The sequence below is a fragment of the Amblyomma americanum genome, chromosome 3 (genome assembly GCF_052857255.1).
Source record: "Amblyomma americanum isolate KBUSLIRL-KWMA chromosome 3, ASM5285725v1, whole genome shotgun sequence".
Lineage (NCBI taxonomy): Eukaryota > Metazoa > Arthropoda > Arachnida > Ixodida > Ixodidae > Amblyomma > Amblyomma americanum.
The window spans coordinates 5,580,801-5,595,587 of NC_135499.1; the positions used below are offsets into that span (position 1 = coordinate 5,580,801).

Sequence of the window (14,787 nt, forward strand, 5' to 3'; positions counted from 1 at the left end):
AGCTGCCGCGAAACCGTTTTTCCCTTTTTCTACTAGGCTGGAGCATGCACATTACCCTCCGTTCTCATGGCTATGGCAGGCATGCACAGGTTTCCCCTTTCCATATGGGGCAGCTGCCGCGAAACCTTTTCCCTCCTTTACACTTAGACTGCAGAACACACACTACCCTCCGCTCCACTTGGCTGCAGCTGGTGCGCACGGGTTTGCCCCTTCTGCATTGCTGCAACAAAACATTTTCCACCATTCGAGTAGGCTGCAGCATGCACGCTACCCCCTGAGCAGCTGGCCTGCTCGGGTTTCTCCTTTACACATGGCTGCAGTTGCCACGAAACTGTTTTGCATCCCTTCCACTAGGCTGCAGTAGCCCCGCTACCCTCCGTTCCACTTGGCTACAGCAGGCCTGCACGGGTTTCCCTTTTCCACATGACTGCTGCTGCCGCGAAACCGTTTTGCCACCTTTTCACTAGGCTGCAGCAGGCGCGCTACCTCCATTCCACCTGGCTACAGCCGCCTGCACAAGTTGCTCCTTTCCACCACTGCTCCTGCTGCGAAACAGTTTTGCCTACTTTCCACCAGGCTGCAGCATGTGTGCTACCCTCTGTTCCACTTGGCTGCAGCTGCCCTGCATGGGTTTCTTCTTTCCACATGGCTGCTGCTGCTGTGAAACCGTTTCGCCTCATTTCCACTAGGCTGCAGCATGCGCGCTACCTCCATTCCACCTGGCCACAGCCGGTCTGCACGGGTTGCTCCTTTCCACCACTGCTCCTGCTGCGAAACAGTTTTGCCTCCTTTCCACTAGGCCGCAGCATGTGTGCTACCCTCCGTTCCACTTGGCTGCAGCTGCCCTGCATGGGTTTCTTCTTTCCACATGGCTGCTGCTGCTGTGAAACCGTTTTGCCTCCTTTCCACTAGGCTGCAGCAGGCGCGCTACCTCCATTCCACCTGGCTACAGCCGGCCTGCACGGGTTGCACCTTTCCACCACTGCTCCTGCTGCGAAACAGTTTTGCCTCCTTTCCACTAGGCCGCAGCATGTGTGCTACCCACCGTTCCACTTGGCTGCAGCTGCCCTGCATGGGTTTCTTCTTTCCACATGGCTGCTGCTGCTGCTGTGAAACCGTTTTGCCTCCTTTCCACTAGGCTGCAGCATGCGCGCTACCTCCATTCCACCTGGCTACAGCCGGCCTGCACGGGTTGCTCCTTTCCACTACTGCTCCTGCTGCGAAACAGTTTTGCCTCCTTTCCACTAGTCCGCAACATGTGTGCTACCCTCCGTTCCACTTGGCTGCAGCTGCCGTGCATGGGTTTCTTCTTTCCACATGGCTGCTGCTGCTGCTGTGAAACCGTTTTTGCCTCCTTTCCACTAGGCTGCAGCATGCGCGCTGGCTACAGCCGGCCTGCATGGGTTGCTCCTTTCCACCACTGCTCCTGCTGCGAAACAGTTTTGCCTCCTTTCCACTAGTCCGCAGCATGTGTGCTACCCTCTGCTCCACATGGCTTCTGCTGCTGTGAAACCGTATTGCCTCCTTTCCACTAAGCTGCAGCAGGCGCGCTACCTCCATTCCACCTGGCTACAGCCGGCCTGCACGGGTTGCACCTTTCCACCACTGCTCCTGCTGCGAAACAGTTTTGCCTCCTTTCCACTAGGCCGCAGCATGTGCGCTACCCTCTGTTCCACTTGGCTGCAGCTGCCCTGCATGGGCTTCTTCTTTCCACATGGCTGCTGTGAAACCGTTTTGCCTCCTTTCCACTAGGCTGCAGCAGGCGCGCTACCTCCATTCCACCTGGCTAAAGCCGGCCTGCACGGGTTGCTCCTTTCCACCACTGCGCCTGCTGCGAAACAGTTTTGCCTCCTTTCCACCAGGCTGCAGCATGTGCGCTAACCTCCGTTCCACTTGGCTGCAGCTGCCCTGCATGGGATTCTTCTTTCCATATGGCTGCTGCAGCTGTGAAACCGTATTGCCTCCTTTCCACTAGGCTGCAGCAGGCGCGCTACCTCCATTCCACCTGGCTACAGCCGGCCTGCACGGGTTGCTCCTTTCCACCACTGCTCCTGCTGCGAAACAGTTTTGCCTCCTTTCCACTAGGCCGCAGCATGTGTGCTACCCTCCGTTCCACTTGGCTGCAGCTGCCCTGCATGGGTTTCTTCTTTCCACATGGCTGCTGCTGCTGCTGTGAAACCGTTTTGCCTCCTTCCCACTAGGCTGCAGCATGCGCGCTACCTGCATTCCACCTGGCTACAGCCGGCCTGCACGGGTTGCTCCTTTCCACCACTGCTCCTGCTGCGAAACAGTTTTGCCTCCTTTCCAATAGTCCGCAGCATGAGTGCTACCCTCCGTTCCACTTGGCTGCAGCTGCCCTGCATGGGTTTCTTCTTTCCACATGGCTGCTGCTGCTGTGAAACCGTTTTGCCTCCTTTCCACTAGGCTGCAGCATGCGTGCTGGCTACAGCCGGCCTGCACGGGTTGCTCCTTTCCACCACTGCTCCTGCTGCGAAAGTTTTGCCTCCTTTCCACTAGGCCGCAGCATGTGTGCTACCCTCCGCTCCACATGGCTGCTGCTGCTGCTGCTGCTGCTGTGATACCGTTATGCTTCCTTTCCACTAGGCTGCAGCAGGCGCGCTACCTCCATTCCACCTGGCTACAGCCGGCCTGCACGGGTTGCTCCTTTCCACCACTGCTCCTGCTGCGAAACAGTTCTGCCTCCTTTCCACTAGGCCGCAGCATGTGTGCTACCCTCCGTTCCACTTGGCTGCAGCTGCCCTCCATGGGTTTCTTTCCACATGGCTGCTGCTGCTGCTGTGAAACCGTTTTTGCCTCCTTTCCACTAGGCTGCAGCAGGCGCACTACCTTCATTCCACCTGGCTACAGCCGGCCTGCACGGGTTGCTCCTTTCCACTAGTCCGCAGCATGTGTGCTACCCTCCGTTCCACTTGGCTGCAGCTGCCCTGCATGGGTTTCTTCTTTCCACATGGCTGCTGCTGCTGCTGTGAAACCGTTTTGCCTCCTTTCCACTAGGCGGCAGCAAGCGCGCTACCTCCGTTCTACCTGGCTACGGCCGGCCTGCACGGGTTGCTCCTTTCCACCACTGCTCCTGCTGCGAAACAGTTTTGCCTCCTTTCCACTAGGCCGCAGCATGTGTGCTACCCTCCGTTCCACTTGGCTGCAGCTGCCCTGCATGGGTTTCTTCTTTTCACATGGCTGCTGCTGCCACGAAACCCTTTTGCCACCTTTCCACTAGGCTGCAGCAGGCGCGCTACTTCCATTCCACCTGGCTACAGCCGGCCTGCACGGGTTGCTCCTTTCCACCACTGCTCCTGCTGCGAAACAGTTTTGCCTCCTTTCCACTAGGCCGCAGCATGTGTGCTACCCTCCGTTCCACTTGGCTGCAGCTGCCCTGCATGGGTTTCTTCTTTCCACATGGCTGCTGCTGCTGCTGTGAAACCGTTTTGCCTCATTTCCACTAGGCTGCAGCATGCGCGCTACCTCCATTCCACCTGGCCACAGCCGGTCTGCACGGGTTGCTCCTTTCCACCACTGCTCCTGCTGCGAAACAGTTTTGCCTCCTTTCCACTAGGCCGCAGCATGTGTGCTACCCTCCGTTCCACTTGGCTGCAGCTGCCCTGCATGGGTTTCTTCTTTCCACATGGCTGCTGCTGCTGTGAAACCGTTTTGCCTCCTTTCCACTAGGCTGCAGCAGGCGCGCTACCTCCATTCCACCTGGCTACAGCCGGCCTGCACGGGTTGCACCTTTCCACCACTGCTCCTGCTGCGAAACAGTTTTGCCTCCTTTCCACTAGGCCGCAGCATGTGTGCTACCCACCGTTCCACTTGGCTGCAGCTGCCCTGCATGGGTTTCTTCTTTCCACATGGCTGCTGCTGCTGCTGTGAAACCGTTTTGCCTCCTTTCCACTAGGCTGCAGCATGCGCGCTACCTCCATTCCACCTGGCTACAGCCGGCCTGCACGGGTTGCTCCTTTCCACTACTGCTCCTGCTGCGAAACAGTTTTGCCTCCTTTCCACTAGTCCGCAACATGTGTGCTACCCTCCGTTCCACTTGGCTGCAGCTGCCGTGCATGGGTTTCTTCTTTCCACATGGCTGCTGCTGCTGCTGTGAAACCGTTTTTGCCTCCTTTCCACTAGGCTGCAGCATGCGCGCTGGCTACAGCCGGCCTGCACGGGTTGCTCCTTTCCACCACTGCTCCTGCTGCGAAACAGTTTTGCCTCCTTTCCACTAGTCCGCAGCATGTGTGCTACCCTCTGCTCCACATGGCTGCTGCTGCTGTGAAACCGTATTGCCTCCTTTCCACTAAGCTGCAGCAGGCGCGCTACCTCCATTCCACCTGGCTACAGCCGGCCTGCACGGGTTGCACCTTTCCACCACTGCTCCTGCTGCGAAACAGTTTTGCCTCCTTTCCACTAGGCCGCAGCATGTGCGCTACCCTCTGTTCCACTTGGCTGCAGCTGCCCTGCATGGGCTTCTTCTTTCCACATGGCTGCTGTGAAACCGTTTTGCCTCCTTTCCACTAGGCTGCAGCAGGCGCGCTACCTCCATTCCACCTGGCTAAAGCCGGCCTGCACGGGTTGCTCCTTTCCACCACTGCGCCTGCTGCGAAACAGTTTTGCCTCCTTTCCACCAGGCTGCAGCATGTGCGCTAACCTCCGTTCCACTTGGCTGCAGCTGCCCTGCATGGGATTCTTCTTTCCATATGGCTGCTGCAGCTGTGAAACCGTATTGCCTCCTTTCCACTAGGCTGCAGCAGGCGCGCTACCTCCATTCCACCTGGCTACAGCCGGCCTGCACGGGTTGCTCCTTTCCACCACTGCTCCTGCTGCGAAACAGTTTTGCCTCCTTTCCACTAGGCCGCAGCATGTGTGCTACCCTCCGTTCCACTTGGCTGCAGCTGCCCTGCATGGGTTTCTTCTTTCCACATGGCTGCTGCTGCTGCTGTGAAACCGTTTTGCCTCCTTCCCACTAGGCTGCAGCATGCGCGCTACCTGCATTCCACCTGGCTACAGCCGGCCTGCACGGGTTGCTCCTTTCCACCACTGCTCCTGCTGCGAAACAGTTTTGCCTCCTTTCCAATAGTCCGCAGCATGAGTGCTACCCTCCGTTCCACTTGGCTGCAGCTGCCCTGCATGGGTTTCTTCTTTCCACATGGCTGCTGCTGCTGTGAAACCGTTTTGCCTCCTTTCCACTAGGCTGCAGCATGCGTGCTGGCTACAGCCGGCCTGCACGGGTTGCTCCTTTCCACCACTGCTCCTGCTGCGAAAGTTTTGCCTCCTTTCCACTAGGCCGCAGCATGTGTGCTACCCTCCGCTCCACATGGCTGCTGCTGCTGCTGCTGCTGTGATACCGTTATGCTTCCTTTCCACTAGGCTGCAGCAGGCGCGCTACCTCCATTCCACCTGGCTACAGCCGGCCTGCACGGGTTGCTCCTTTCCACCACTGCTCCTGCTGCGAAACAGTTCTGCCTCCTTTCCACTAGGCCGCAGCATGTGTGCTACCCTCCGTTCCACTTGGCTGCAGCTGCCCTCCATGGGTTTCTTTCCACATGGCTGCTGCTGCTGCTGTGAAACCGTTTTTGCCTCCTTTCCACTAGGCTGCAGCAGGCGCACTACCTTCATTCCACCTGGCTACAGCCGGCCTGCACGGGTTGCTCCTTTCCACTAGTCCGCAGCATGTGTGCTACCCTCCGTTCCACTTGGCTGCAGCTGCCCTGCATGGGTTTCTTCTTTCCACATGGCTGCTGCTGCTGCTGTGAAACCGTTTTGCCTCCTTTCCACTAGGCGGCAGCAAGCGCGCTACCTCCGTTCTACCTGGCTACGGCCGGCCTGCACGGGTTGCTCCTTTCCACCACTGCTCCTGCTGCGAAACAGTTTTGCCTCCTTTCCACTAGGCCGCAGCATGTGTGCTACCCTCCGTTCCACTTGGCTGCAGCTGCCCTGCATGGGTTTCTTCTTTTCACATGGCTGCTGCTGCCACGAAACCCTTTTGCCACCTTTCCACTAGGCTGCAGCAGGCGCGCTACCTCCATTCCACCTGGCTACAGCCGGCCTGCACGGGTTGCTCCTTTCCACCACTGCTCCTGCTGCGAAACAGTTTTGCCTCCTTTCCACTAGGCCGCAGCATGTGTGCTACCCTCCGTTCCACTTGGCTGCAGCTGCCCTGCATGGGTTTCTTCTTTCCACATGGCTGCTGCTGCTGCTGTGAAACCGTTTTGCCTCCTTTCCACTAGGCTGCAGCATGCGCGCTACCTGCAATCCACCTGGCTACAGCCGGCCTGCACGGGTTGCTCCTTTCCACCACTGCTCCTGCTGCGAAGCAGTTTTGCCTCCTTTCCACTAGTCCGCAGCATGTGTGCTACCCCCCGTTCCACTTGGCTGCAGCTGCCCTCCATGGGTTTCTTTCCACATGGCTGCTGCTGCTGCTGCTGTGAAACCGTTTTGCCTCCTTTCCACTAGGCTGCAGCAGGCGCACTACCTTCATTCCACCTGGCTACAGCCGGCCTGCACGGGTTGCTCCTTTCCACTAGTCCGCAGCATGTGTGCTACCCTCCGTTCCACTTGGCTGCAGCTGCCCTGCATGGGTTTCTTCTTTCCACATGGCTGCTGCTGTGAAACCGTTTTGCCTCCTTTCCACTAGGCTGCAGCAAGCGCGCTACCTCCGTTCTACCTGGCTAGAGCCGGCCTGCACGGGTTGCTCCTTTCTGCCACTGCTCCTGCTGCGAAACAGTTTTGCCTCCTTTCCAACAGGCCGCAGCATGTGTGCTACCCTCCGCGTTCCACTTGGCTGCAGCTGCCCTGAATGGGTTTCTTCTTTCCATATGGCTGCTGCTGCTGCTGTGAAACCGTTTTACCTCCTTTCCACTAGGCGGCAGCAAGCGCGCTACCTCCGTTCTACCTGGCTACGGCCGGCCTGCACGGGTTGCTCCTTTCCACCACTGCTCCTGCTGCGAAACAGTTTTGCCTCCTTTCCACTAGGCCGCAGCATGTGTGCTACCCTCCGTTCCACTTGGCTGCAGCTGCCCTGCATGGGTTTCTTCTTTTCACATGGCTGCTGCTGCCACGAAACCCTTTTGCCACCTTTCCACTAGGCTGCAGCAGGCGCGCTACCTCCATTCCACCTGGCTACATCCGGCCTGCACGGGTTGCTCCTTTCCACCACTGCTCCTGCTGCGAAACAGTTTTGCCTCCTTTCCAATAGTCCGCAGCATGAGTGCTACCCTCCGTTCCACTTGGCTGCAGCTGCCCTGCATGGGTTTCTTCTTTCCACATGGCTGCTGCTGCTGTGAAACCGTTTTGCCTCCTTTCCACTAGGCTGCAGCATGCGTGCTGGCTACAGCCGGCCTGCACGGGTTGCTCCTTTCCACCACTGCTCCTGCTGCGAAAGTTTTGCCTCCTTTCCACTAGGCCGCAGCATGTGTGCTACCCTCCGCTCCACATGGCTGCTGCTGCTGCTGCTGCTGCTGTGATACCGTTATGCTTCCTTTCCACTAGGCTGCAGCAGGCGCGCTACCTCCATTCCACCTGGCTACAGCCGGCCTGCACGGGTTGCTCCTTTCCACCACTGCTCCTGCTGCGAAACAGTTTTGCCTCCTTTCCACTAGGCCGCAGCATGTGTGCTACCCTCCGTTCCACTTGGCTGCAGCTGCCCTCCATGGGTTTCTTTCCACATGGCTGCTGCTGCTGCTGTGAAACCGTTTTGCCTCCTTTCCACTAGGCTGCAGCAGGCGCACTACCTTCATTCCACCTGGCTACATCCGGCCTGCACGGGTTGCTCCTTTCCACTAGTCCGCAGCATGTGTGCTACCCTCCGTTCCACTTGGCTGCAGCTGCCCTGCATGGGTTTCTTCTTTCCACATGGCTGCTGCTGCTGCTGTGAAACCGTTTTGCCTCCTTTCCACTAGGCTGCAGCAAGCGCGCTACCTCCGTTCTACCTGTCTAGAGCCGGCCTGCACGGGTTGCTCCTTTCTGCCACTGCTCCTGCTGCGAAACAGTTTTGCCTACTTTCCACCAGGCTGCAGCATGTGTGCTACCCTCCGCGTTCCACTTGGCTGCAGCTGCCCTGAATGGGTTTCTTCTTTCCATATGGCTGCTGCTGCTGCTGTGAAACCGTTTTGCCTCCTTTCCACTAGGCGGCAGCAAGCGCGCTACCTCCGTTCTACCTGGCTACGGCCGGCCTGCATGGGTTGCTCCTTCCCACCACTGCTCCTGCTGCGAAACAGTTTTGCCTCCTTTCCACTAGGCCGCAGCATGTGTGCTACCCTCCGTTCCACTTGGCTGCAGCTGCCCTGCATGGGTTTCTTCTTTTCACATGGCTGCTGCTGCCACGAAACCCTTTTGCCACCTTTCCACCTGGCTACAGCCGGCCTGCACGGGTTGCTCCTTTCCACGAATACTCCTGCTGCGAAGCAGTTTTGCCTCCTTTCCACTAGGCAGCAGCATGTGTGCTACCCTCCGTTCCACTTGGCTGCAGCTGCCCTGCATGGGCTTCTTCTTTCCACATGGCCGCTGCTGCAGTGAAACCATTTTGCCTCCTTTCCACTAGGCTGCAGCATGCGCGCTACACTCTGTTCCACTTGGCTGCAGCAGCCGCGAAATTGGTTTGCACATTTTGCACCAGGCTGCTGCAGGCACGCTGCCCTCCATTTCACCTGGTTGCAGCTGGCATGCACCAGTGTCTCCTTTCTGCGCGGAGGTGCCGCGAAACTGGTTTTTCTCTTCACCAGGACACTTAACAGTTTTTTCCTTAGTGACCGACCTAGCGCTAACACGAAAAGGAAAGGAGAATTTACCTCTCTCCACTTCACTGCCCACAACCTATCATCCTCTCTTTCCTTCTCTAACATGCATTTCCCTCTTCTCTGAAAGTGGAGCGGGGATACCTCTCTCCATTTTGCCGCCTGCCAACTGTGGCAGCTGGAGGCTTCAACAGGGCACACATTGTATTTGCTCAAACTTAGGCCAGGCATGATTCCAAGCCAACACTGGTATGTTGAAGGGCAAATAAAAAATTCTAAGGACGGTTACGATACTCTGCAATGTGAAGTTTGAGCATAGCCTCTGTAGGTGCTTTTATTTTGCGATATATTGAGGTGAAGAATTCGAGAGATACATGTATGTATGTACAGTTGGAAAACAGTTTCATTTTCTACGGACACTCTTTTGAGTAACACTCCTCTCCTCATTGTATTGAAAGTGGCTTTGGGATCGAAGAAATGGATGAAGACCTTGAACCTGCTGCACCAATGCAATGCTCATAAGCAGATGGTTTATACTAGTAAGACAAAGTTGTGGGTGGCGTGGCTGACGCAGACAATCTATTGAGTGCAGCACATTTCATAGCACCAGCTGCCAATAGAGCGTGGTGTGACTGCGAGGAAGCAGCGCATCGGTGCGCGTGCCGCTGCAGACAAACCTCGCCTCCTCTAGGCATTTACCGTCATCCATCCCCACATGTGGTGGGGATGGATGACGAGGTGCACCACTTTGGCGCCATCTATGAGTGAGTGGCGGTACTTTTGTTCGCCCAGCACAATCGGTCTCTCCTCCCCTTCCCCTTGCGCTCGGTGACACCGACGACGATGCGAATCAATCCACGAATGAGAGCACAAAAGCTGTGCTCTAAAAAAATAAACTTGAATGAAGCTGGGCAAAAAAACATTTGAGTAAGGCATTTAAAAAACGGAGAGTTGAGCTAGTTGGTACATACTGCTGGGCTTTTGGTGTTGCGCACGCGCTCCTGGTTGTCAAAGGAGTATATTTTGCGTGTTTTTTCTAATAAACTTTCAGTTGATAGTCAGCGCCAGTCCTGCTGTCTCTTTTTTTTCTTTGTCTCTCGTCTCAGCGCTCTTATTCCCAGCAAATGGAATTTATTTCCATCAACCTGCTCTCACTCACTTGTCCTCACCTTGACTGACCTCCTTATCACTGCCTTCTTCGTACAGTGCACAATCTTCTGTGCCGTCTAGTGCATTGAAAATTCTGCAATTTCGGAGCAAGCGCACAACAAAGCTTTCCGGGATGTCATCAGCAATCCAGCTAGCAACAACTTTCCGCGTCGTGCGCTTGATGTGGGCTGTTGGAGTTAGCTCCTGCGTTTCACTGGTCCCGTGAAATGCTTTGCTCTCTTGCCAGCTTTCTTGCTTTGCCCTGTAGCAGATCTATGGTCAATGGAAGGGCCACTAACTTCCGCAATTTCACTAACTCTGCCAATGCTGAGTCCATTTCAGAATTGCAGCCTTCCTCTGGGCCTGTGAAGGCCCTCCTCGTTGCGGCACAAGTGAAAAGCTCATCACGCTGCCCCTTGAATGGCAAACATTCTTCAGTGAGCACAACTTTTCACTTGAAGGCGGCACTATAATGACATTGTCTGCTTGATGCCATGATGTTGATGAAAAGTCAAGCGTGAAAAACTTGCACTGCTGCGGAACATGCCCACACCATTACATGAAAAGAAAATGAGCTAAAAGTGGCACGTAATGCTCGTGTGGGTTTTTATAGACATCAGCTACGGATATTAGCAGCTACTGGGCCGTTTTCTGTCGACATTCTGGGGGGGGCACCACACGTATGCAATTTTTTCACTTTTATGCGCTGTTGTCGTATTTTATAAATACAATGACAGAATCCTTGAATCTAAGTTGACCTAAGAGTTTGATATCTCGTGTTCTTAAAGAAGCCACCGGCCTAGATTCGAATAATTACGGTAACAGCTTTTTTGCTAGTGACTCAACTAGTGCTCGCCAACCATGGCAGCTGGAGGCTCCACCCCCAGACAGGACGGCTTTTTAACTAGTGAGGCGTCAAGTGCTAGTACACCAAAAGTGCAAAGATAGTGCATTGCACTTGGCACACTAGGAATGACGCATCCTGCCAGGGTCATGACACTGCGTTTCTCAGCACATGCACATATGGCTGAGTTCAGAATTGGACGTACCTTGCAGTCTGACCACGATGGGAATCTTGAGGTCTAGTGTCTCAGCTGCCTGGATGACACCCTCTGCGATGATGTCACACCGCATGATGCCACCAAAGATGTTCACCAGGATGGCCTGGACCTGCAACGTGTTGCATGTTGCAGGCTGATTGTGCAAAGGCCACATTTGCACACAAGGCTGACCCTCCACACCAGGGATGGGAAGAGCCATGCTGAAGCAGAAAGTGCAGTGGAAATTTCTCTGTGCATCAAAGGGCGTTGCATAGTGGCTGTTGCATGAGAGGCCCCATTAAACAAACAGTGATAAAGTGAATTACTGAATAAAATGTTTGGTCACTCGCCTTCTGATCGGAGGTGATGAGCCGGAAGGCCTCAGTGACTTGCTTGGCTGTGGCACCTCCGCCCACATCCAAAAAGTTAGCTGGGCTGCCACCATGTAGCTTGATAATGTCCATGGTTGCCATGGCCAGCCCCGCACCGTTCACTGCAGGGGATCCATAGCAACCACAGTCATAACTTGGTTCCTTTCGTCTTATCTGCTGGATGCCCTGATCAGCTTCAATTGGTTTACGGTTTATGAGGGTTTAAGAGGAGATGCGGGTGAAAAAAACCGCGATTTTTTTCGAAAAAGTCGATTTTGTTTTTTCTTGCGTAAAAGCGTGTGCTATAACAATGGAATAAAAGAGAAACGAGGGGAAACTACATTATGGATGACAATGCGACGTCAGCGGTGTGTATAGATCCAATGAAATGAATAAATCAACGCATAAATGTAATGACGGACAGTGGCTGCAGTCACAACCCACACATTTTGTTTAAGGTTTAGGGGGTTTAATGTCCCAAAGTGACTCAGGCTATGAGAGACGCTGTAGTGAAGGGCTCCGGAAATTTCGACCACCTGGGATTCTTAAACGTGCACTGACATCGTACAGTAGCTGGGCCTCTAGAATTTCGCCTCTATCGAAATCTGACCGCCGCGGCCGGGATCGAACCCGCGTCTTTTGGGCCAGCAGCCGAGTGCCATAACCACAGAGCCACCGTGGTGGCCATTGTACACCCCAACTATAACCAAATATGGCGTAACATAGGGTGGTTAGCCACACAAGATTAACCCTAGCCACTAGGAAAAAAGGAAAAACAAAAAGGAAGAAAGAGGTAGGACAGCTGTACATAAAAAATACGAAAGAGAAAGATTTTTTCTTTTATTTTATTCAAGACATTCCATTAAATGGGCCGTGAAGCTGTGTGGTTCAATGTTGCGGCTCGGAGAGTAAGAGCTTTCGCTCCGCAGAAGCAGGGGTCATGAAACACAATTTCAGTAGTTTTGCCTGCTGCTTGAATAGAGTGAGTTATAGTGATGCTATTAACATCAGTTGTAGGGCGTACATTCTGGTTCTCAATATTTTAATCGGCTCGCAAAAACAAATTCATGATGCTGATGATGTCAACACACAGTAGTGGTTTTATTGCAAAAGCAATACTGCTCGAGGTTTCCGCTCTTGGCCGTCGTCCCGGAGAATCCACCATTGACCTTTAGCGTGACCTATGTGTGACATCATACCAGCTGTGGAAAAGCGGGGCCCCAACTCGGCTCGTCGCGATCGTCCCAGCGAATCCTCCATGCTGCAGCTGCGCGACGCTGCCGCGAGGGGCGCTCGCTGTACATGACGTCATGCCAGCTGTGGAAAAGCGGCGCCACCCCCCCCCCCCCCCTTCCCCCAGCTTGTCGCGATCGTCCCAGCGAATCCTCCACGCGCCGCTGCCTTGGGGGAGGCGCTCGCTCTACGTGACGTCATGCCAGCTGTGGAAAAGCGGCCCCCCAACTCGGCTCGTCGCATCTATGTCGGATCATGTGTATAAGGTGAAGCTGCAACGATGTGCTGCAGCTAAGAAGCGGCGGCGTGCGGAAGAAACGAATGAAGAGCGGGAACGTTTAGCTAAACGGCGTGCATGTTATGCAGCCAGGCGAATGCGTTGAACATCTCTTGATATGGGTGCATCTACAAGTATCATGCATGCTCTCAATGCTGACGTGACTTTGGCGACACCTGATCTGGAACGACAGAACGAAGCGAGGAAGAGACAACGTGCTCAAGAGACGCCATAAGAACGCTCCACACGACTCGAGAAACGTTGTAACAAAGATGCGGCTAGAAGTCGTGCCACGTCCCGGAATGACCCCAACTGTGGAAGAGACCGCTTTGAGTTTAGGACAGCGTCAGAATGAGACAAAACGAAGCGTTCGCAATTCATCTTGGGTTAACCAGAGCTAAACCACGCCCAATTTTCTAGCAGTGGATATGACATCATTGGGTGGGAACTTGATGAGTGGACAAACAGTAAATATACTGCAAATCATGCTAATAAATGAAGATATGCTTTGTCACGTTTTTGTGCTTTACATTACATCAACAAAACCAACACGCTAGCCTTAGGTAAAAGCACTGCAAAGCAAGTAAAACAACAAAGCACCATCAGAGCCTCTAGCTACTGTTTTGCATCCAAGGACTGCACCTCTATGTACACGTCTATGAGCTAATAACAACTCTCTATGTACCTGAGAACGGCTTGGCGGAATAAAATCTGATCGAGCCATTGCCTTCTACAAGCGTTCGTTTAGGCCCAAGGAATGGCGCCAAGAAAATGGCCATTCGTTTCACCTTTACCAGTGCACATTGTCAGCTTCACTGGGCGGCGGCGCCAGATGGCGTCACGTTCCCGTCAACAGCATGCGTGCCTTGCTCGCCGTGACCAATCAGCGCGTTAGTAGTGGCGGGCCATGGTACGTGGTAAGCAGCAGCGATATGCTGCCATAAAGTATCTGCTAGTATCCTGCGCAGGTTGTCACTTCGCTGCAATGTCTCGCGCTCGAGTACTGTTAAGTCAGGGAAGGCCATTGATCAACATTCCCTTTTGCGCCGTCGACGTGACAATGAAGCATCGCTGGTCTAGCTGGGTGTCCATGTCGTTGTAACCATAGAAATGATGCTGCCAGCCTTGGTAGGAACAACAGGTAACCATGGTGTGCAAACTTCATTCCACGACATGCTCAGATAGGCTGCTTTGATTGGTCCCACCCAATGGCGTCATTGGGGGAGTGAAATGGGAATGGGAAGTACCGCAAAAATCGAGTTGAGGGCAGCATTTTGCCTGCTTGTTTTTAAATATTTGTTCATTGAAAATTTTAGAATGATGGCTCGTGGGGCAAGCTGGTGCATGACTGAAAAAACTGTGGCACAACGACCACAACACAAGAAGGAAAAGGTACGCATGTCCACAAAAAAGTGCACGTGTTGTCCTTTTCCTTCTTATGTTGTCGTCGTTGCACTGCAGTTTTGCAGTTTACTGAATAACTCTAGCCTCTAGGTGCCGAATCCTGTGGTTCTTTTTGAATCAGCCAGCGTCCCTTAATGTAGTGTTTCACAGCCCCTTTAAGGATCAAGGGGAGGACAGGAAAAAGCACTAGTACCAATTTTCCCCAGTCAGGTCAGGCCGGAGGTGCTGTCTACAGAAGCTGGGGCCAAAGTGGTGTGTTGCCTCCGCCGAGGAGCATTAAGGGTCCAATCACTAGGCATTGGCTCAACCACCAGAATCCCCTTTTCCCCGGACACAACCAAACGCCACGAATGGCTAAATGTGGGTGGACCAAATCCACATGTGCTCAGGAACTCGTGGTTTTGCAACTCACAAACATCTGCATGCTGCAGATGCACACAAGGGGTTGGACAAAACGGCTGCCATCTTTAGAGATGGCTGGTCCGAATCTTAGCCATATAATGTAGACATATGGCAGAGAATGGCCATACTATTGCTAACATCCCTATAATGCGACAACAACTGATGAACGT

The 14,787-nt window shown here is 54.1% G+C and overlaps 1 protein-coding gene across 2 annotated transcripts in view; it reads right to left on the reverse strand.

The window, feature by feature from the left end:
- Positions 1-14,787, reverse strand: part of ScsbetaA (Succinyl-coenzyme A synthetase beta subunit, ADP-forming) — a 64,034-nt gene that overhangs the window by 13,004 nt on the left and 36,243 nt on the right. For both annotated transcript variants that reach the window (XM_077657078.1, XM_077657079.1), the window contains 2 exons: positions 11,281-11,423; positions 10,940-11,060 (listed from right to left, as the gene is read on the reverse strand). In XM_077657078.1, the coding sequence (XP_077513204.1) occupies positions 10,940-11,060; positions 11,281-11,423 (264 nt within the window). The remainder of the gene's footprint in view (positions 1-10,939; positions 11,061-11,280; positions 11,424-14,787) is intronic.